Here is a 23,196-nt window from a genome sequence, read left to right as displayed (position 1 = left end):
TGAATTCAACCAGCAGAATTCGTAAAAATTATTGTGTGTCCGGCTGCATATCAGAATAGACAACGAATATGGAACGTCAAAGCACTGCAAAGTTAAAAAGTCCTGTTAAAAAGGCAGCTCTCCATCAAGGCCTACAATAAAAAGCTCATTGATAAGTACCACGCGTTTCGCAGCTGGTTATGACAAAACCTTTTTTTTTTTAGTGGCTAGTGCTTAAATGTGCACTGTCACACATGACTGCAGTAGCAGGTCTAGTTCCGCTTCCAAAAGGCATCTAAAACCATTGCTTTGTGTGCATTAAGTTAGACCGCGTCTTTCCGCACTGTATATATCCAACAATTCTGGACAAAAGCATTTTTGAACTGCAATGAGTTTATGAGTACACTTTTTTTATATATTGTAAGATTTCGCTATAACAATCAATATATGCGCAGATCTCCCGTCGGCAGGCTTCGATTTTTTCGGTATTAACGTTTTAGCAAACGTTAAAAGCGTTCCTCGTTGGTTTTCTGGGGCAGTATTAACTGCTCGATGCGATCGATGGAAACACTATAAAAGGAAGATTTTGCTGCATATCGTGAGAATTGGCCATCGTCTTCAATATTTTTATACCGGTATCTTACAGTTTCCTAACTTTCAAAATTTTTCTCAAATAATGTTGGACATGCTTCTGTGCAATGTTTTCTAAGGAGCTTTTTAGACATCTTCAAGTAAGCGCTATCCCCTTGTATTTCAGAATATGCCCTTTGCAAAACGTGCTAAGTCAGTAAGGAGGCTAACCAGAAAACCGATGGAAAGAACTGGAAGCCCAATGCTGACCAACTGCAACTGTTCATTGCCAACTGCAGTTGTTTATTTTGTACCGGTGTCGCAGAACCGAAATCTGAGTGAGTTGGCGCATATTGAAGATTTACTTCTTCAATATGCACCAACTCGCTCTGTTTTTTGTTCTTCTGCAGCTCATTTCTGGTACTCTGAGCTCCATCAGCGCTTGTTCTCCTTCTTTCTTCGGTCTTGTTCGTCGTCGCCGCGCTGTTTTTTACTTCTTCCCTTCTAAGTACAACTTCAAGAGCATTTGGCAACATGGACCATGCGTTATGGATAGCGATTGCTTCGCTTGCAAAATATCAGCTGAGTTCGGAAGAATGACAGGTTTCTTTGCCCAGTCAGCCACACGTGTCATGTCTATATTTTGTTGGTTCGCGATAGAGTGCTTAACATTTGATGCTGCGAAACAGGCTGCATGGAACTATTTTTCTGAGCTGAAATGTACAGAACAAGCCAAGCCGATGAATTGAGAAGATTACCGCAAAAAGCGACTGCTGGAGTATCAAGTTTGGGCATGGCCTGTAACGTTTCCAGTTAAGTTGCCGATGAAAGAATTGAGCTGTTTTGTTTAGTATATGGGAACACAGTAAATATAAATTTAAATAAGACAAACTGTAGGGCTAATTGGCTTGACATTTATTTCGTAGCGTCATGTAATAGCCGCGAATTAACACCAGGACAAAACGAAGACGTGTGCCGTCCTCGTGTTGTTCTCTACCGGCTTCACGCTGCTATAGGAAGTAATGGCAAGCATAGAGTGTCACCAGAAACGGTCGAAATCCTGAAATCGCGCATAATAAAGCATACGTGCCAACATGAGTCAGTCAAAAGTCCTCCGTATTGGGGCGACAACTCCGATCCACATGCGCAGGCCTATCATGTCGATCATTCTTGAACAAAAGTTTTCAACATTGGAAAGCTATAGGGCACTGTAATGGAAATAATGAAGCTAAGAGTCCATTCTTCTGGTGCATCGAAAAACCTTTCAAAGTTTTTCCATCCCTTGCATCGAGCAGTTAGGACTGTCATAGAAAACCAATAGGGAACGCTTTTGACGGTAGCAATAATGTAAAAAATAGCAAAAAATGCAAACCTGCCTACAGGAGATCTGCGGGTATATTGATTTTTGTACCGAAATCTTACAATCTATAAAAAAATTGCGTTCATAAAGTTTTTCCTGTTCAAAAATGCTTTTGTCCATACTTGTTAGGTATGATAATGCTGCAGTCAGTGGCTCAACCCGGCGATGGGCTCCGTGGCGCCACCTAAAGAAAATGTATAACACTCAGTGATAACGGGTTAGCGCGTGCAGTGGCATTGCGTCCCAAACTTAGGCTTACGGAACCTAAGGCGCGCATCGCGTCAGAAACTCGTCGCTGTAGAACGCCACTCTCTTTTGCATTGCGCCGTAGCTCATCTCGCAGTTCATCAGCCGAATAACTCGCCAAAAATACCTCGGTCAAGGAAGTCAAGCATAAAACAGCCAGTGCATTTGGCCGTTAACTTATTTATAAAGAAATCCCGGTTCTTCCGACAAGCCAGGTAGTATTGTGACTTGGTCGCGCCCTTGACCTAGATGCAACAGCCCGAAGTCGAGAGAAAAAGCCCCGCCTCATTAACTCTTGCAATGGGCGATCCCGTTCGAGTATTTGCCTTCAGTGTGCTGGTTAAGAAATCAGCACAGTAATTGCTGGCGTTATCATTTGCCCCAAGTCGGCCGCTGCCAACGGCACTCCACCGGTGAGTTTTCTCATTTCATTGCGTTAGTACGGCGATAACAAAAGCAACTTTTTTTCAAAAGTCTTCACGCCTCAAGCGCAAAGAATGGCGACGGTGCTTCAAACACGCGCGTAGAAGAGTCTACACGAACAAGGTTCAGTAGGGCATCTTTTACGAACGCAGTCACGCCGCAAATTGTCAAAGTGATTCTGTTCATTACAAACCGCTCGACTCTCACGAGAATGTTTTTCCTTCCAGATTATTCCAAGGCAGCCAGGCCACAGACTTCGAGATAATGGGGGCTTCGCAAACTCTGACAATCTGCGTGGTGTCAGCGCCATCGAGGTCCCTGTTCCACCCAGAGCACCTGCAGAGATCGGCATTCCAGCGGTGGTGGCTTTTTCAAGCAATGCTTCATCGCCTATACGCCGAGAGACAAGAAGCCGCTCCGGGAGGCGCATAACACGGAAAGCCAGGCTGTTAAAGGCTGCACAAAATCAAGATAAGAAATTCAAACCTACGCCATGCAACACAGACCACTGCCGCGACCAGAGCGATTATCTGAGGCAGACCATGAACTTCACTGCTAATCCGTGTCATGATTTCTATGACTACGTGTGCGGGAACTACTGGCTTCACCCGGACGGCCCCTATGCTCAGGTAATTTATGCTTTTCCTGCAGTTTCTCCTATTACATTTAACTGATCGGTAATGTTGAAGACTGTTTTTATGGTTGGTTGGTTTATGGGGTTTGACGTCCCAAAGCGACTCAGGCTATGAGAGACGCCGTTGTGAAGGTCTCCGGAAATTTCGACCGCCTTGGGTTATTTAACGTGCACTGACATCGCACAGTGCACGGGCCTCTAGAATTTCGCCTTCACAGAAATACAACCGCCGCGGCTGGGATCGAACCCGCGTCTTTCGGGTCAGCAGCCAGCACCATGACCACTGATCCAATGCGGCGGATTGATTGTTTTTATGATTCTTCCATTAATGTGAAGTGTATATTTTTCCACGGCAGTTTTCTTTTATACTTGCTTGGCTTTTTGCTGCTTTGCGCACTTTCGTCGTTTAGTGAACTGAAGTGTACAAAGCTAGGAGCAGTTAGGCGCCTTGCTTTGAATGCGAGGTGCTGGAACTTAATTTCTGTAAAATGCGCTGGATAACTTAGTGTCTGATTTGTGACAGTCGCCGCGACACGCGATGGGACATCCATTGTGGGCTAACATGGGCGCTGCGCTTTAGAGAGAAACTTTTAACATACAGTTGGCCGTTTGACACTAAAGCAGTATAGCGTCGAAACCGTAGCAAACCTCCATTTCTTATGTAGGCGATATTTTAGCTGGCTTCAAAAAGCGGGGCATTTAGGTGGCAAAAATTATTAAGCGCCCGTCCTACAAAGAGCGCCAGAGAAAAAATATACGCTTTCCATCACATTTTGTAATAACTGTTCTGTAAAGAAGCTCCTTCAAAGGTATACTTGCCCGTCCTACAAGGAACGTCAGAAAAGAAAATCACTTTGTCAGACTTTTTAATAAATGTTCCGTAAAGAAGCTCTTCCAAAAATATATTGTCAAGGTCGCATGATGCTGCGAACCACAACATTCCATGCTTTGATGAATGTGGATTAGAAATGCAGCTGCAAGCCAATGTTTTGGAGACGCGGTTCCCCCAGTTTCTTTTCTGCCCACATTGTTATCACTCCACCCGAAGAAAAATTCGGCCATAATCAATTCTGCGCGGTCAACTTCATTTACTCACCTATACGTCTCGTATACCTCGAGCTTTTTTCCGTAAATTTTGTCCAAGTGCAATCTCTAAGCCTACCACCCCTCTAAAAATTTGCTCACGGTCGGACATATGTTAATCAAAACGGCCTGTGAGATCTTCGATATGCGGGATGGCCCGGAATCTGGAGGTCTAGTCTGTTCAGTGGCTTGATACTTGAGACGTCCCGATGAACTTGAAATACTGATCTTAGCAGCTGACGGCGCAGCTAAGAGACCGCGACTCCGTCTTCAAGCTTTTAGAAAGCGGCCGCAGGAAGCGATTGGCTTTTTTTACTAGGGCACTAGGTTTGGAAGTTGACAGTAATCAAAATTAATAAAAATCTTTTCGTTCAAAGTGACGGGGCATGTAGCGCTCGCGCATGCGAACGAAGACTTTATGTGGGCTACCCACGTGGCCCAGGAACTACCCAGAATTAGAGCTGTCACACGCCAGGCGGCCAGCTCTAATTGCGACTGCTTTTAAAAATGTTTCTTGTGTTTACAAACTAAACCCAAAAGGCAACACCAAGAACTCTATTGTTTAACTTGCCCTCGGTTTTCCATCATCATCAGCAGCAGCATCATCATCACCAGCCCGACTACGCACACTGCAAGGCAAAGGCCTCTCCCATGTCTGTCCAATTAACCCTGTCCTTTGGCAGTTGCGGCCACCGTATCCCCGCAAACTTCTTAATCTCATCCGCCCACCTAACTTTCTGCCGCCCCCTTGCTACGCTTGCCTTCTCTTGGAATCCACTCCGTTACCCTTAAGAACCAGCAGTTATCTTGCCTTCGCCTTACATGCCCTGTCCAATACCATTTCTTCATCTTGACTGCGACTACGATGTCATTAACTCGCGTTTGTTAACTCACCCACTCCGCCCGCTTCCGATCTCTTAACGGCACAACTATCATTTTTATTTCCATAGCTCGCCGCGTTGTCCTCGTTGCGTTTCCAATAAGCATGTAATTGCGCAGTTCAGTATTGGATTGCAGGTGGTCACTACTTTAACTTTGATTTACAAATGCCGCATCCGAGTTTAGGCATTAACAACATGCTATGCCAATTTACAGATCGAGGAGACGATACGCAATGCCACGATTTCCGCCCTCAGCGTGCAAAGGGTGCCCAGCTGGAACCAGAACGCCTTCCAGAAAGCCGCCGCTCTCTACCAGGCCTGCTTGGCATTCGCCGAATCGTATCGCAATGAGGTGATTGTGATTAGAACAGAGGAGTTACCGATAGGAATGCGCATTTTGTCACTTTTTCGGGCGCTAACAGAAAAACTAACGCCATTTGCGTGGGGCCCTTCGATGTTGAAAGAATGACTGCGACTGTCTTTTTTGGCAAAGTGAAATTAGTCCTCAGAAGAGCCTTCACATCTCTTAGTCGTCGCCCATGGTTACAGACATGCGCACTGAACGTGCCTTGTACTAATGTGCAGTCTGCAGCGAAAATTATTTCGCAGCACTGGTGACAGCCGATCGCTGTAAATAATGCAAATAGGAAGAGACAAACGTCCTACACCCGCTTGTATGTATACTAAGCGCTGGGTCTGGAGACACTGCTATGATGAACTTGTTCCGGAGTACGCGCATCCCGTAAACTTTTGCCGGAAATTCTACCAGTGTACGCAAACATGCTTTCACGCACTGCCAGGTTGAAAAAGTGGTAGTGATAGCGGTCCTGCTCCTTCCTCTGAGCATGCCCACTTTCCTGGTTCGTAATAATGGCAGAGCGAATGCTTGCTTCCGCCCCGTACACTTAAATATCTTCGTAACGATGTTTTCCGTGGGAAAGAACGAAGCACCCCGTTTTTTTTCTTGAACAAAGCTCAAGAAATGCTGTTTTCTAGTATGACCGCGTCGTAGAGTTCCACACCAATGCGCCCGTGGAAGACGCCAGCCTAGAGTGCTTACTAATTCCTAGATGGTAGGAAAGTGTTGTCGTCTCGGAGTAGTGACGTCATTGCGATTTTGGTAGCTGCGTTTCTAGTGACGATGTTGTAAACTCCAAAAAGCCCGTTGAGAAAGAGCTGAGGGCGTGAAATCCTGCACCTGCCCAGTTCTTTGAAGACCCTTGTTTGATTACTGCCGTTCTATTGAATGAAACCAGTTGTAAATCACCTATTTAACGTTGAACCTCCGGCTGCAGTCGTGCTAGCGCATACCTTAGAAAGAGTTGTTTTTGCTTTGTTATACCGTAAGCATCATGTCTGTAAGTATCATGTCGTATATAAACACTTTAAATGCAGCATCAATGACGGGGCAGAAAAGCGTTGATAAACTGAACTTGAGAGATGCTCCGTATATTAGAGATATTTTCAATCTCTCATCTGTAGGTTGTGGTTCAATTATATCGTAGTTCCAATTTTGAACGCCGCTACGCTGAGTTCGCACCTGCAGATGAACCGTGTTCAATGTTTTTCAGCGTGAACAGCTGAAGGCTTTGATGGTCCGCCTCAAGCTGGATTTGCTCAATTTGGCCGCTTCCCGTAAGGTCGACCCCGTGTACACGGTGGCTCGTCTGTCGCTCGATGTTGGCTTCCCGGTCCTCTTCGAGTTCAGGCTCTTCGACGACTATTTCGTCGAAGGGAAACGGGCCATGCAGGTGAGTGCATGGCCATATGTTTTAATCCACCCTACGAATGGTGCTGCGAAACATGGTACTTCACCTGTGATAAAGTACAACGACTCGAAATTTGGCCGGCCTGCGTGGCCACACCTTGTATTCTACAGATCGAGTGGTTTGCGAAGGATATATAGTCCAGCTAGGAAAAATCGGGGGTTCATACAAATCTTTGCAGCGTTATTTTAATCCAAAAGAGCTGACTGTTGTTCGAAAGATTACGCATTCGATTACAGTAGAAATGATTAACAACAAAAAAGAAACACATTCAAAGGGACACCTGGCAGTGCGATATCCTTAAAAGCATTTGACGGCTTTACATATACTTTTGCGTCTGTATAAAGATGGTGACAGGGACACAATGAAGGTAGTCTTTGTCAAAAGTAACCAGGCTGCATGGTTTGCTTCTAGCTTGTATAGTGGAGCCCTTGTGGATTTCCTAAAGATGGAAAGGTGTTGGAAGGTAAGAAGACCCCCAGTCCTTGCCTTTAACGACCATTTTAGCTTCAGGGAAGCTGCAAGGGCTCATTGTACGAGCTAGAAGCAAACCATGCAGCCTGGTTACTTTTGACAAAGGGTCTACATCGAAACGTATAGTTGTCATTCTTGGTCCTGGGGATTATGTGACCGAAGGTGCATTTTTTTTGTTTGTGAGGCTTCTAATAAGATTGCATTAATTATTGCAAAGAGATACAGGCAACTTTCCAAAACATTAAGAAACTCTCCTTTACGCTAAGACATCTTTAATAAATATGCTTGATCCGCAGGTAAAAACACATCGGTGAACTTTTTTTACCTTCCTTTAAAAGCATCTGGGAGGTTCAACTGCAGGTTCTATGAAGAAGCGTTGTGCATTTCGTCGTCACAGGGCCACTGAGAGAAAAATCAGGTTTCAAGAAAAAATGTTGGTATGCCGCACAGGATTTGAACTAATTAAATTCAGTCTAATGCGGAGTGTTCCAACCACTGCATTTAGTGTTTTGGTTGCACATTGACTGAAGACAGTTATGCACTGACGAATTTTAACAAGCTTGGGTTAAAACATACTGTAGCGAGCGAGGTTCACGCTCGGAAAAGTACGCCAACTGATTTAATATATGCGACACGGACGTCCCACACCACAACAGGCAATGAATGGGTCAATTATGCGTTTGCCTGGCTCGTGCCCAGGAGTGGGAGACGTTTACTTCTTTTACTGGCTGCGCAGTCTTGCAAGGCACTTAAAAGTTCTGAATTTCGGATCAGTAACTATTTAAGCTATGGCACTGAGCCTAACCGAACTCTAACGGTGAGGCGTTATTGCTTACTAGGCTTACGCTATAAGCTTGAAACCGTTGGAAATTTTACACGTCCTGAATATTCAGGTTTCCGTATACATGCTCTCTTCAGTCTCACTGATTATAATTTTTTAGTGACGTAAAAAATTGTTCCACTACATTTCCTATTGATAAATTCGACGAATAATGAAAAAAGTAGAAACATTCCACCATGCTTTCCTCGGTTTCAGTGACTGTTGGCTTTCGTCATGTGTTTGTCGTCACGAGTCCCCCAATTACTTGTCCTTGTGTGCTTGAAAGGTTAACGATGGCCTCGCTTCCGTCACTCTTGATGCTAATGAAATCACAAGTTCGTTCTCGCTCAGCTTCCCCCCTATAGTTAGTATTTGGCACCTGCGGAATAACAGGACGTCCCTACGTCCACCATATCAAAGGTGGCGCTGGTGAGCATCCTGAAGGTTAGGTTACATCCAACATAAATACCCTCGAAGGTAAGAGAATGGGACAGCCGTCGTCGTAGCTCAGTTGTAGAATGGCACATGGGACATTTGGAGGTCGTGGGTTCGGGTTCCATCGGTGTCTTGTGGCTCTTTTTTCTCTTACTTTCTAAGCAATTATCTCTGAAGTAAAACCGATTACATAGCTAATTTTCCAATGATCAAAGGCATGAATTAAAAATAAAATAAAAAAGAGCCATTTCTCTATATCTACTTTAATTTCAGCCACTATTCGCCTTCTTCATTCTGAATGATTCTTTAGTTGCGCGCCCTGTGTGCTAGAAATGTGCTTCTACTGCAATAAGACATGTACAAGCCTCACAGAACTTACCGATCACTCCAAAACTTCTGCTCAATGTCCAACGCACACAGTTTATTGTCAAAAATGACCACGATGTTAATAATGCTTGAACACACTAATATTTCTAAAACAACCACGAAATGCGTTGTAATATATCCTGTTGTGTATTTTCTAGGAGACGTCCAAAGAAGTATCCACAAAAAATGCAAAGCTCTGCGTAAAGTGCGCGAAAAGCGCATTTATTTTGAAATTGAGAGAACGACTTCGAAGCAGCTTGCTTGATTTGCGACTGAGCACAAATTAGGTACCACCCTAAAATCTGCTTGCTGTGCTGATGAACTTACTTGGTACAGTGGTTGCCTCAGACAGGCGGTGGTCCCTTGTTAAACAACACGACCAGGAGGATCGGCCTGAATTTTAACTATGAAGATTCCGAGAAAGCTGTAACGCCTTTCTTTGTGACGATATGGCACCACCTTTGCGTATGCTAATCTCTAATTAGACTATAATTGTTTCATAACATTCCTCCGCAAGTGCGATGGTACTCCGATCTCGTTCCTGAAATCGTATAGGCTGCTGAAAGGTTGCAGCTAGGGCGTGTGGGCGTGTCGTAATTCGTGAATGCTGCCTGTTAGACAACGTCGATTTCCATACAGCATTGAAAAAGATTGTAGGGTGTGTGCAGTGCTCTTGATTCGTCAATGGATCCCTGTAGACAACGCCGTTTTCCTGCGGTGTTGGAAGTAAGGGAAATATTTCAGGATGTTTAGAGAATAGGTCAGTATTTTTGATATACCTACAGATCTGAATCTACCATGCACATACTGTAATACTGCCTAAAATATCATAAAAGTACAGGTCTATTAGGTGAGCCTAAAAAGGGCAACAAATAAATCTTCCTGATTGAGTCAGATATTTACGCAAGGTTACAGAACGAGATCACATCACAGTATCCCTTTCATTCCTATTCTCACTGCCTGGGCAGTTCAAGATCTGCGACTCGAGAGGAGACTGGGAGAAGTAACGTGATCTGTTGAAAACACCGGATAGAGTCCGCGGTTACATCTCCGACCAACTTCTCTACTATCCCGGCTACGATCCTGAGAACCAGAACCACAAAGAACTTACAAAGACTGTGTACGGATACGACGAAGCATGTGAGCGCATTTCTCTCCTTTTTTTACGATTGGAAGCGCCTCCCACCCAACTGAAAGTTTCCACATGACGAGTTCCATAGTTCCATACGTTTCCTTAAAGGGCAACTGCAGCAATTTTTTGAGAATTTCGCGATATTCAAGGATTCAAATCTATATAGGCTGTAGGTAAAGCATGCCCAGTGTTTTTGCACTAGCATTGGAAATAGTGACGTAATCGATGATTGAATTTTGCGCTTCTCCTCAATACACCGGAGAAGTGCAGAAAAACTCAGCGTGACGTCATGGAAGGTATGATTTCAAATTACCGCTGTCGTCAGCCACACCCAGCCCTGACTCGTTAGACGCTGCCAAACAACTCTCGGCAGGGTTCGCCTTCGGTGGCATTGGTTTTTTTTCCTTCAAACCAGGCGTTTGTGCGTTGGAAATGTACCGTTACCTTCGATGACGTCATCATGCGCCACCCACTTGGCGTTGTGCGCTGCGGAGAAGCTTGAAAGGCGTCCGGATTTCAATCGGCGATTACTTCCCTATTTCAAGTGCTAGCCCAAAAAGACTTCGCATGCTTTACCTGCAGGTTTCACACATTCGACCCTCTTAAGCTCGTTGATTTCTAAAACCTATGCAGTTTCCCTTTAAGAAACTCTGTGGAGTCAGTATGGAACATACGGAGTTGGTGTGGACTGTATGGAAGCACGTATAGAAACTTACGGACTGCTTATGGCGTCAAGTACCCTATATGGAAATCTTGTAGGAATTGCGTGGAATGCTTATGGAATCCGTACAGAGCAGATATAGATTTCCATATCTCTTTTCATATATTATGGACTGAATATCCCCGTAATTCCATACAGGCGGCTCATACGGAACGTTTCAGGGCACTTCATTGTACCTGTGGGCCTTAGTATGCCTACCAAGAAATGCGTACTGTGTAAGCGGAAACGTCCGGACATTCGCAAACGCTGAAGTAAAGAATGAAAAATGAGGAAAACGACGATTTTGCAGCGCCTACCCGGAGGGTATTTCTTTTAAAGTGTACGGGTTTTTATTTTAAAAACTGTCAGAGATACGTTGATACCGTCTGTACAGGTGGGTTATAATGCAACGCTGACATTATTGAGTACGTGATAGGGTTCAATATATACACGACCAATTAACTACAATTATGTAATAAATTTTCTAACTTTTTATTTAAGAGTTCAACATTACATTGTGGAACTGAAGGTCGTCTTCATCGAAGGCGAGTCCAGTTTTTACACCTTCTTAATCGATAATATGGCTCGAAATATAGAAGGCCGAAAGTACGCATTTGAAAGTCCCTTTCAGTTGACCTTCCTGTGCTGTCCATTCATAAAATGCTATCACTGGCATTTGTATGCAAAAAATGCAGACACCATTTTACGACGCAGAATTAGTTAACGTTATTTTGGCGACGACACTACGCGCAGCAACACGATTTATTAATGTGCATTGAGAGGAAGCCAGCTGAATGAGCTTTCGCATGTATTTCTCGCGTTCTATACTTCGAACCACTTTACCTATTAAGAAAACTAAAAAAAAAAACGAGCTCAGCTTCGATGCCGGCGACCTTCAATTTCTCAGTATAATCTTGCCCCTTAAACTCTTGAGTATAAGAGTTCATTAGTTATTTTTAATTGATTAATTTGTAATAAATTAGCTGTATCACATACATAATGTCCACCTTGCTGCACAGTCTACCTGCACACACCGCACCGAAGTACCTTTCACAAGTTTTTAAAATAAAAATTGTAAACTTTACAAAAAAGGCCCTTATGTTCTTGGGCATGCCCTCATGATTTCTAGCTCCTTAGCTTCGGCTATGAAGAGCTTCTCTTGTTGACAATCGATGCCTTAGCTTACCCGTATGCATTAAGGCCACACATTCCTTTAAAAGCATGCGCCGCAAACACAGCGGAATAGGCAGAATAGTGATATTAAAAAGAGGAAGGCGATGCGAACGTTATGTAGTAGAGGGAGAGTGCAGGCTTATTGTACTGAGGAGACTCTGTGGGCAATCAGCGGCAACTGATTTCTGCAGCAAAGAAGCAAGGCTGTTTGGTAGTTTACTATAAGTAGAATATTGTTGCTTTCGCAACATTACGCTAGTCGCCGAGCCATTTCGCTGAGCTGAGGAAAGGCCATACTGCGCATGCGCGAGGAGCAGTGACGTCACACGGCGCACAGCTGGCGCGCCGCCGCCGTCGCTGCGCGGGAGACTCAAGGCTCGTTTATAGTCCGACGTGACGCGCGCGCTGACCGGCGTACGCGTCACGTCAGTGGCGCGCGCAGCGTAGCGAGCTCGCTACGCTGTGCGCGCCACTCTACAGTCGGGCGTCGCTCGACGACTCTTGGCGCACGTCGCTTGTCAGAACAAGTAGATAAATGAATAGACACCTTTCTTGTATCCCTGAATCGAAGTGGTGGTACTCGCACTAACTTATTTGTCTACGCTGCCTTATGTACCATCATGCTTTGCGCGAAGACTGCTTCCGTTTCCTTTGCAGTCGTCTCTTTTTGCATGCGGTTTGTTCCGACGCGCTTGTCTCCTTGGTCGCCGCTTGCAAACGCCTCTGGTGCTCTCTGATTGAAATGGCTTGGACATATCCCGCCCAGCAGAACCTTGCCATTTCGCTGCTGTTGGATCGGCATCGGCGCAAGCGAAAGAGGAGCATGTATGTCAGAGAAATATTTGACAAGCGCACAACATTTGGAGAATTCCATCACCTTGTGCAGGAGCTTCGGCAATCTGACCCGGAGTATCACTTCAAATACTTCAGGTAACTGAACGCAGAGCACGTCTTCCAGTTTTATCTCAGCAGTTTATTGGCTGCGCAAGAGTGGCCTTGATCGCGGTAAATGCTTACTGACACATGCTAAAATCTTTACAGCAGGAATTGAAAGAACACAACCAATGTTTGCTGTTGTAGTGCAGCGTTCCAGACATATATTATTGCGGTTTCAGTGGGTTTGCATCACAGCTTATTTGTGTTCAGAACTTGATATTTATGTGTTATTGCAGTGCTTGGCATCTTTTTCTGTATGTCGCTATTTGTTGATTGTTTATAAACCTTTCCTGAAATATTGTCCAGGCATTGTTTTTTGTTCAGAGTTATACGTAAAGGAATGATTGGCTGTTCAGTAATTTTTCTTTACCGCTTTGCAGTGAAATGGAAATTCAACCATGGGCTAAGAATATTACAGCTGATGTTAGTTTGTTGTCACATTTGATGATGTCGGAATGTCATATGTTTTGAAATATTGCACGCAGAATGACCAAGGCTTCCTTCGATCGTCTGTTGGCCTTAGTGTACCACAGGGTGCTCCACCCACCAAATCATAGAAGTCCTATATCACCAGCAGAGCGCCTTGCAGTCACTTTGAGGTGAGTCAGAATCAGAACCAAAAATTGGTTTTACAAAAATACAAGATCCATAAACTTTCATACCGTGAATGTTGCCCACAGCACTACATCTTGCTGCTGTGCTTTGGGCGGGATATATTTCTGGCCTTTTGCACCATCCCCTTAGATATATGTGTATATAGAGACAGTGAAACCGACACCAAAAGAGCAACCATATCACCGCTTAGAAAATAAGGTTGTACTATAGTAATTGTGTGAGCCAAAACTGCCTCAAAACTTTTATTCACATGTCTGTTTGCATTGTGTGAAGAACTAAAAAATAAAAATTGCAAGAGATTATCAGTATTACAAATTCATTAAGAAACACAAGGGGCAAGAGAGAAACGACAAAGACGCAGATAGGCATTAAATAACTGCCACCTTGTAGAAGAGAAATCATTGTCTCCAAATTTAAGAAGTTCTCGCATACATGACAAGGGTACTGAAAAAAAACCTAAACGAAGCATGCAAAACGATTATGCTCTTTGTGACCTAGATTTGTTTATCTTTGAGCATGACAGAAACATGGCCGATTTACTTTTCAGGTGTTTTGGACATCCTGTGCCTAGCTTCAAGCGTATATTGCTTTCAGCATGGGCACACACTCTCATTTCATGTAGTGTGCCACCAGCTGAAAGACTCAGGTTGCTTTTTCCTGGCTTCCAATGTTTGCTCTAGGCCAAAGTTTGCAAACATTATCATTTACCAAACATACATGCACCTACATGACCATGATAATTTAAGCACAACTGTAGCTCACACATGCAGTGTTGTGCATTAATTTTTCATCTTTCTGTGATGTGCTGCAGTTTTGTGTGAGCTTGCTAAACTTACCACTCCTATCTCGGTTCAGGACATAAGGTGATCGCATGCACTGGGAACAAAAGGGTGGCTGTGCCATATTGTTGCGTTGTTTGTTGGCAATGGTACTAGTCTGTAGAATATTTTGCTGTTTTTTTTGTGCTTGTCAATGATCACTGCTTGTGGGCCAAGGGATCCTCATTACTTGTATTTCTGTTCCTGCCTCAAAGTGACAAAATGAAAAGCATGTAAACACGTTTGATAATCCATAACCATTACTGCACTTTACAGGTTCCTGGCAACAGGTGGCTCAATGCACGATATAGCATTCAGCTATCGAATGCATCCGTCTACCCTGTCTGGGATTCTGAAGGAGACGCTTCCTGCAATATGGGACTGCCTTGCACCTGTGGTATTAAAAACACCAGGTACGCAAGAGTGGACGGCAATTATGAAGAACTTGCACTCCAAATGGAATTTTCCAAATGCTGTAGGCAGCATCGATGGAAAGCATTTTGCTATCCGATGCCCGGAGGACAGTGGATCAGAATTCCATAATTATAAGGGCTTTTACTCCCTCCTTGTGCTCGCAGTAGCGGATGCCGACTACCGCTTCACACTGGTAGACATTGGTGCGCAAGGCCGCCAGTCAGATGGCTCCTTTTTCAGAGAAAGTGATATCAGGAAGAAGCTGGAGGATGGCAGCTACCATCTGCCCTCAGGTGCATCTAGGTGGGCCCCATGTTTGCTAGGAGATGCCGCATTTCCCCTCCGCACATATTTGATGCGGCCATACCCAGGCAGAAACCTGAACGAAGCCAAGAAAATATTCAACTACCGACTTTCTCGAGCACGGCGGTGCGTAGAAAATGCCTTTGGCATTTTAGTATCGAGGTGGCGGTCATTCCTAGGAACTGTCAGTGGAGACCTCAAACTCCTCGATGACATGATCAAGGCGGCGGTATGTCTGCACAATTTCTTGATGGCGGACAATGCCTACTGCCCCAGCGAGTATGGTGACAGGCCCAGTGGGCAGAGGATTCAAGACGGATCTTGGAGGCAGTCGGTAGCTTCGGTGCAGCAACAGCACGTATCTTCCAGCAACCATTCTTCACCAGCTGCCTTGGCAATGAGAGACGATTTGACAATACTTCATGTCACAAGAAGGTTCCGTGCCTTGGCAGCTGCAAGTTGTGCGAAGGTGTTGAAGTGATTGGATGGAGTACTCCTTAGTCGGAAGCAAATGGTGCAGTGAAGGCCACAAAGTAAATTTCCATCAGTAACATCGCTTCATAACCGGTATTACTGGACGAAATCAAAGCACAACAAATGAATTTCGTTCAAGGAGGCACTCAAGCACACACAGGCTGTGAAGTGACGTCAACCCCTTACCGCATAGCGTATCATCTATGATACGGTACATATTGCTACGACGAAGAGAAAGTGGAAGTCGAAGTGGCCTCCCGCGTGAAAGGGTCGCACGAAGAAGAGGTTGTTGGTGCTTCCTGCTGGCGTTGGTGCTTCCTGATGCTCGCCGCTAGGAACTATTATCCTACCGCTTGTAAATAAATGTAAATAGTATTTCCCCGTAACATGTTGGTGGAGGTGCGGCAAGACGGAACTACGCAGCGGGCGCTACCTTCCACCCCCGACGTACCTTTCACGCCGCCGCTGCCTTCCACGGCTTACAATGACGGAAGCCGCTCCACCGGATTCGGCAGCATCAGTGTCCTCGGTGGTCCTCACTCACCCTCGGGATCCTGGACCCTTCTCTGGGGACGACGACGCTGACGTTGAGACCTGGCTTCGCAAGTATGAACGGTGCAGCGCTAACAACCGGTGGGACCAAACTTTCATGCTTGCGAACGTGGTTTTTTACCTTAAGAGGGCTCACCAGCTACAAGGCAACTCAGATTTGAACTTTTTCTGTCGATAGATGGCAGCACCTGAGTACCCCAAAAAGGAGGGAAGTTCTATTCCCCCTCCAGGTGTGTAAACTACACCGCGACACGAAAAAAAGTATTCGTTCTTCCGCGTACACAAAGTAGAGCCCAGAACTATCTGTAGGTATGCGGCCAAGGTTCCAGAGACCGAAGCACAAAAAAGTTGACCCCCCTCTCAAGCCATTGAGCACAGAAGGATGTGGGGGTCATACAATGGACCATTTCCCAGTAACCCACCAATTTAGCGTTTCTGGTTTGGGTCGCCTAAGCTTCCTTTAGTCTTTTCTGCGAAAATTCTTTTACAATGGTAAGGTGGGGTGACTGGTTTCGCCTGAGCAGACAGGTGTGGCTTGGTGCATCCGCAGGACATTACCCGGAAAAGGTTCCATTGTGTTGAACACCTATGTAGTCAGTCTCTAAATAAAAGGAAAGAAAGGAGCTCCTAGCACTGTAACGGACACGTGTCGTGTTCGTATCAGTGCCGCGCATCAGTGATTGCATCGCGCCGATGCGCAACAGTAATGCGCAGTAGGTTACAGCGTCCCGCTCGGCTCGCCCAGAACGCCGGCGCGCGTCCCGCTCGGCTTGCCCAGAACGCCGGCGCGCGTCCCGCTCGGCTTGCCCAGAACGCCGGCACGCGTCCCGCTCGGCTCGCCCAGAACGCCGGCGCGCGTCCCACTCGGCTGGCCCAGAACGCCGGCAAGCGTCGTCCCTCCGGTACAGCGCTCTTGCTCGTGCCTATAAAAGCTGTGCCTTCAATAAACAGTGGTTCATTCTTGCACTGACCATGCTGCTGTAAGCGTCGTCCCTCCGGCTGGTTACAAGCACAAGGCTCATGGCTGGTCTTCTTCCCTTTCCCGCGTAGCCTTCTAGCTGCAGAAGGATGTCCTCGATTGTAGTGACAGCGTGCAGCTTACTTTGCCTAGTCTCGTACGAGCGTTCCCAGGGCCGGACACCCATCTTCCGCTTCTCAGCACCAACAAGGCTTGAGTTTGGCTTGTTCTGACGGTAGCCATCATCTTGTGGCACTTTTGTGCGCCATACTTTGTTCCCTGATTTGTCTCAAGGTGCTTGAATACCAGCAGGCAACAAGTCAGCAGAAAATGCCAGCAAAGAATTTCAGGTACGGGAAGCGTAAACGTGCAGGTGCACTGATTGCGAACACCAGAAAGAGGCAAGCTCGTGATAACGAACCTCCTACGTGCAAAACACACTATCCCCTCTATGGTGGCGACCTTGCCCACCCTGCTGAAGATTCTGCGTCCCCAGAAGTCAACGAGCGCAACCCAAGGCCGGCAGACGTTGAAGCCCCCATCAAAGAATCCGAGGTGTCAGGAAGTGCCCTGTCATCTTCAGTGATGAGCACAACAGAGTCGTGCGACGAAGATATTGCTAATGGAGGTCCCGCGATCACCACCGTAAAGAGCGGCAGTGCAAATGCTGGAATTCAAGGGCGGCGCATTGTTAGCCTTCAGTACCTGTTGACCAGCTTGCAAAAGACCGCCCTCCATGTTCCCTTCAACTGCACTTTGGCGGATATGGACTGTGTGTCTGAAAGAAAGCAAGGTCTACGAAGCACGTTGACTCTTGTATGCAGGATGTGCCGAAGGAAGGATGTCATCCACACAGACCCGCCATCTGATGCGCAAGCTTCCAGCGGCTGCGGCGATATAAACACATCAGCGGTGTGTGGAATAATGTCAATTGGCTGTGGCTTCTCAAACCTTAACGAACTGCTTGCGTCTATGAACATCCCAAGAATGTCATCGGACACTTACACGAAAATAGAGGACGACGTTGGCAACATTATCAATCAAGCCGCCTGGGAGGAAATGAAAACAGCGGGCGCAGAGGAGGCAAGGCTGGCAAGAGAATGCGGCGACATTGACAGTGACGGTACACCCACGATAGCAGTCATCGCAGATGGTGCGTGGTCAAAGAGATCCTACAGGAACAAATATGACGCTCCGTCAGGCGTGGTGAGTGCACGAATTTATTTAGTTGCCATAGCGGTAAAAAGCGCTGCATTTTGTACTTGAAATATTTCACACTTGTTCTTTCGGCTAATTGGGGAGGTATGGAAAAGATCCGCGCTTTCATAACCTAGCTGCATGTACACGGGGCTATGTACCGTTGTGATCGAAAGGCATCAAACTGCCTAGAGGTAGTTTTAAAGTAGCACTTGAATAGCAGGCATGATAAGCTGAAATACCTATATGTTCGAGCGATTAGCAGTGCAGCCACTAGGGCAGCTTCTTGACTAATATTGGTCTTACTCTTTCAGGCTGCTATCGTTGGTCACAGAACTGGAAAGGTCCTGTACCTTGGCGTGAAAAACAAGATATGCGCAATGTGTGGCCGGACTCCACAAGGTGCCACCCCGAAACAGCATCAGTGCCACAAGAACTGGCAGGGAAGCTCAACAAGCATGGAGCAAGCTATTGTGGTGGAAGGCTTCAAGAAAAGCGTTGAGCTACATGGCATCAAATATACAAAACTTATTGCTGATGGCGATTCCAGCACTTACAGATCTATCGTAGCAGCAGCACCGTATGGCAACCAGCGGGTTGAAAAAATTGAGTGCAGGAACCACCTACTTCGAAACTATGCAGCAAAAATAAGAGAGATCGCTCAGAAGAAGCGGCTAGAAAAAATTCCTCCTAAATTAAAGAACTCTATTCTCCAAGCAGCTGTTCGCCTACGGCATGGAGTTGCAACAGCAATAAAAGTTAGAAGCTCTGAAGAGGCATCGTTTTCTGAAAAAATAGACCGTCTTGCTCATGACATAAAGAACGGCCCAAATCATGTGTTCGGAGACCACGCTAACTGCGCTGATTACTTCTGTTCCGGAAGCAAAGCGGGAGAAGAAAATATATTTCCTGAAATAGTTCAAAAAGGCATCTTTGAAGAAATTTGTGTTGCCATGAGCAGAGTGGTTGCAAACACGGCGAGCCTAATAATGGACGTCGATAACAATGCTGCCGAACATTACAACTCCATTGTGGCGAAATTTGTAGGAGGAAAGAGGATAAACTATTGTTTGAAAAGATCCTACGAGACAAGGTGTTTTGCAGCCTCCTTATCGCTCAACTGCCGAGGAACATTCCACGAAAAAATCGCGCGCAGGATTTCGGGAGGGCAGCTTGGAGGATGCACAGAATCATTTGTGAAGGCGATAGTTTCTAGGAGGAATTCAAAGCGAAAGCTACCGAAAAAGAAGATACCAACCACTTCACGCTGCAAGCGCAGAGAAAAGGAGCGACATACTGGTGCCGATGCTGATTACGGCTTACCAGACATGGAGCCCGGTGCTTTTCAATCTACTTCCGACACCTTCCTGAAATCGCTTTCGCTATCAGCAACCAACATCGAAGACCTGCAGCGAGCAACGTCGAAGCAGAGTGGATGCACTCTGTGGAAACAAGAAAGGCGAAAGAGATTGACAGCATCATTGTTTGGTGCTATTTGTAAAATGAAACCAACGACGGGATGTGGGCGGACAGTTGGCGACATCCTGTACAAGGAAATAACTTCCGAAGCGATTCGGTATGGAAAAGACCACGAGTGCTTAGCACTCAAGCAAATCGAAAATGAGTGCAACGTCGTGGTGAAGGAGTGCGGCCTGTTTGTTGACCAGGAGAACCCCTTTCTTGGCGCTTCCCCGGACGGACTCATTGGGGAGGACGTTCTTGTTGAAGTCAAGTGTCCTTACTCAGCGAGGGACCTTACTCCACTAGAAGGAGTTCGCGCCAAAAAAATAGTCTGCTGTGAGGAAAACAAGAGCGGGAGATTGCAGCTGAAGACAAAAAGTAATTACTGGTACCAAGTGCAAGGACAGCTGAATATTGCTCGCCGTAAAAAGTGCTTGTTTGTGCTGTGGACCAAAAAAGGCATCAGCACTGAAGCGATTTCCAGGAATCAATCGTTTTGGGAGGACGAGATGTTGCCGCGGCTCAAAAAATTTTATATGTACTGCTTGCTGCCTGAGCTCGTGGACCCAAGGAGGAGCCGTGGCCTTCCAATTCGTGAGCCTGATTACATTCTCGAAGCACGAAAGGCTCGCTCGCTCAAGCGACCTTTGAAGGAAACGTCGGAAAATGACGATAGCCAAGAAACCGCCTAGAACACCCATTCTGGCTACAGCGTGTGTTTCGCTTTTCCTTCTTTCACTGTGTCCCGCGCGACACACACGAACTGCGTTCACTGTGCAGCTGACGCAAGCCATCCTGCGCTACAGTATAGGTGCCGTCGGACGATGACGTGTTTCATCCACAGATGAACGGCCACATGCAGCGCTTGAACAAAACCATTGCAGACGAGCTCGGCATGCATGCCGACGCAGAACACAAGGCCTGGGATGTCTTCCTTCCGTACGTCATGTTCGTCTACTACAGCGCACTTATTGAGACCAGTACTATGTGACACATTTTAGGCTCATTTACGGCAAAAAGTAACCACAACGCTGGACGCCATGCTGCCAAACGTCACCAATGAGGACATACTTGACGTCACCGCCTGCTTGCAGCGTGCAGAAGCTGTACGAGTTGCCCGGCTACGCATTACAGACCAAGAGCGAACGTACGCCCAACGCTGCAATCTCCGCCGTCTCCACGCACAATACAAGCCAGGTGACCGTGTGTGGGTGGAGACGCCTATTCTACGGCAGCCCAATAAAGAGCTTGTTTCAGTACCACGTTAATCTGCTCGTCTGTGTTTTCACGGCATTTTCACCACCTCGTGAAAATATTTAAATTATAACAGATTTACTTGCTTTGATACCTCCTTCCCTGCTTATAATTCCACAAAGAAATAAATCAGAGTTAGAGAAAACTGAAGAGGACGGGAAGTGTGGCTCGCAAAAGCACCGAGAGCGTCCTGCAGCTATGCATGGTGGCCGGACGCAAACTTTGTCATTGCATAAGCGAGTTCTTGCTTAGCCCTGTTTACATGAACCAATAACGTCAGGTTGAGTCCGGCTGCGCAAGGTCAACCCAACTCGACCAACGCGTGTTGTTAGTGGCTATTTATTGGCAGTGTTGTCAGTAACGCGTTACAAGTAACCGCGTTACCGGCAACGCGTTACTTTTTTCGGTAACATAGTAACGTACTCGTTACCATTTCGAAATTGTTACGGGTAACGTACTTACGTTAACATTTTTCGGTAATTAGAGGTGTCATGTTACTGGTTACTTCTTAATTCAATTGTCCCTCTCCGCCTCTCTTTCAGAAAAAAAAAACGCCAAAAATAGTATTGCAAATAAACAAAATCTACCGGTGTTCTTGACGACCCTTGTTGCGGCTCGCATGCATGCCAAAAAAAAACCTGCCCTTGACGACGCACTCAACTAAAAAAAAGCACGAACACGCAGTCACAAACTTGTCTTCGCCCCCAAACCACTCACACACACATCTCTCTAAAGAGTGGACGCATGCCAAGCCACCAATGAACCATTTGCAGAAATCTGTAAGTCAGTGTCTCGTTCCCAGGTGACACTCTCGCATTCTTTGTGGAAGAAGTTCCCTCTTCTGAGAAAACTCAGGAATGTCGCCAGTTTACTTCAAGATGGCCCTAAGAGAGCCGTGGAAAGAGTACAACGGTACAGCACACAAAAGGGGATCGCAGTCAACCAGCTGTTTCTATCTGCAACTCCGGCTACGTTTCTCGTTATTGAGCTCCTAAGCGAGCGAAGCTGACCTTGAACACCTTGACGTAAACACTCGCATTTTTGCGATAATTACGAAGGTACAAGTAAAAAAAAAAATTTTTATGTGCGCAAATATATTTTTTCAGGAACTATGACATTGACATTTCTTTGTTACACAATTTCCGCGTAATTTCGTAAGCAGAAGCACACCAGAATTACTGTAAATTTGCTCAGTTCAGCTATGTTTTCTTTGTGAAGTTGGAATTATATGAGGTATGAGCTTTATAAAACTGTTATCTTGAGTTCTTACAGCAAAGACGCACCGATTAAAATTTATGGCCATGGAGTGACGGCAAAGTAACGTGCGATACTTTTTTTCGGTAACGGTAACGCGTTCCTTTTTTTTTGTGTAACGAGTAACGTATTTAGTTACTTTTTTTCGGTAACGCCTACAACACTGTAATTATTAAGGCGGAAGCCTTTAATGTCTCATCGTTGTAAGCAGCAGCTGTCGACAGAAAATGTCACGCTTTTCAATTGGTGGCAACGGTCGTGACGTCACAGTGCGCGAATTTCAAACCGGGCCAATTGTACTTTGGCTAGTAACCATGCAACCAATTGAAGGCATCGTATAGTGATGCTCCAAGTAAGTGGGACTGAGCTTAGTTAATTGCTTAATTGCCCAATTAGCCTAATTAGCTTTACTAGTCAGGCCATATAAATAAATAAAACCGATTAAGAAATTGGTCGAGCTCAGGAATCGAACCCCGGTCTTCGGCGTGAGAGACGAGCATGCTACCCACTCCGCCATGCCTGCTCGATGGTTTGGAATGAACAAAGGCGCGTCTAGTGAATACGGTGTCTTCACTCACTCTCATCCTCCTCCATTCCCTTCCCGCGAGGTTTAGGTGTCCACCGACAAATGCGAGACAGATACATTTCCTTTCCTCAAAAACCAATTTACTGACGAGCGATGCGTAGAACCAAATGGGCGATGGCGTTCTATGGACTCCTTGGCAGCGTTGCAAGACGCTGTCGCGTTCCACTCTTAGGGGCATCAGTGACCACACACTAGGTTAAAAAAGTGCCCCCCTGAATTTTGTGAGACAGTTACTGCGTAATTTCCTTTCCTCAAATACAATTTTCATTTTCATCATTACGGCTCTTCTTTATCTTCTTTCACTCCCACTTCCTCCCTTCCTCTACGGTGCG

General features: G+C 45.9%; 2 protein-coding genes across 2 annotated transcripts; both read left to right on the top strand.

Moving 5' to 3' along the window:
* Positions 1–2,697: 2,697 nt before the first annotated feature.
* Positions 2,698–10,132, top strand: LOC149327896 (uncharacterized). Its single transcript, XM_089563972.1, has 4 exons — positions 2,698–3,207; positions 5,391–5,528; positions 6,748–6,927; positions 10,006–10,132. Exons 1-4 carry the CDS (start codon positions 3,121–3,123, stop codon positions 10,042–10,044), a joined length of 444 nt encoding a protein of 147 aa, XP_089420098.1. The 5' UTR covers positions 2,698–3,120; the 3' UTR covers positions 10,045–10,132.
* A 6,571-nt stretch (positions 10,133–16,703) lies between these two features.
* LOC149327895 (uncharacterized) lies at positions 16,704–21,038 on the top strand. Its single transcript, XM_089563089.1, has 2 exons — positions 16,704–18,318; positions 18,624–21,038. Exons 1-2 carry the CDS (start codon positions 17,443–17,445, stop codon positions 20,460–20,462), a joined length of 2,715 nt encoding a protein of 904 aa, XP_089419215.1. The 5' UTR covers positions 16,704–17,442; the 3' UTR covers positions 20,463–21,038.
* The last annotated feature ends 2,158 nt before the right edge of the window (positions 21,039–23,196 follow it).

Source organism: Amblyomma mixtum, chromosome 10, assembly GCF_055824585.1.
Source record: "Amblyomma mixtum isolate Tamu chromosome 10, ASM5582458v1, whole genome shotgun sequence".
NCBI classification, from domain to species: domain Eukaryota; kingdom Metazoa; phylum Arthropoda; class Arachnida; order Ixodida; family Ixodidae; genus Amblyomma; species Amblyomma mixtum.
Note: the sequence above shows the minus strand (reverse complement) of the source record. Positions and strands in the feature narration are given on the sequence as shown.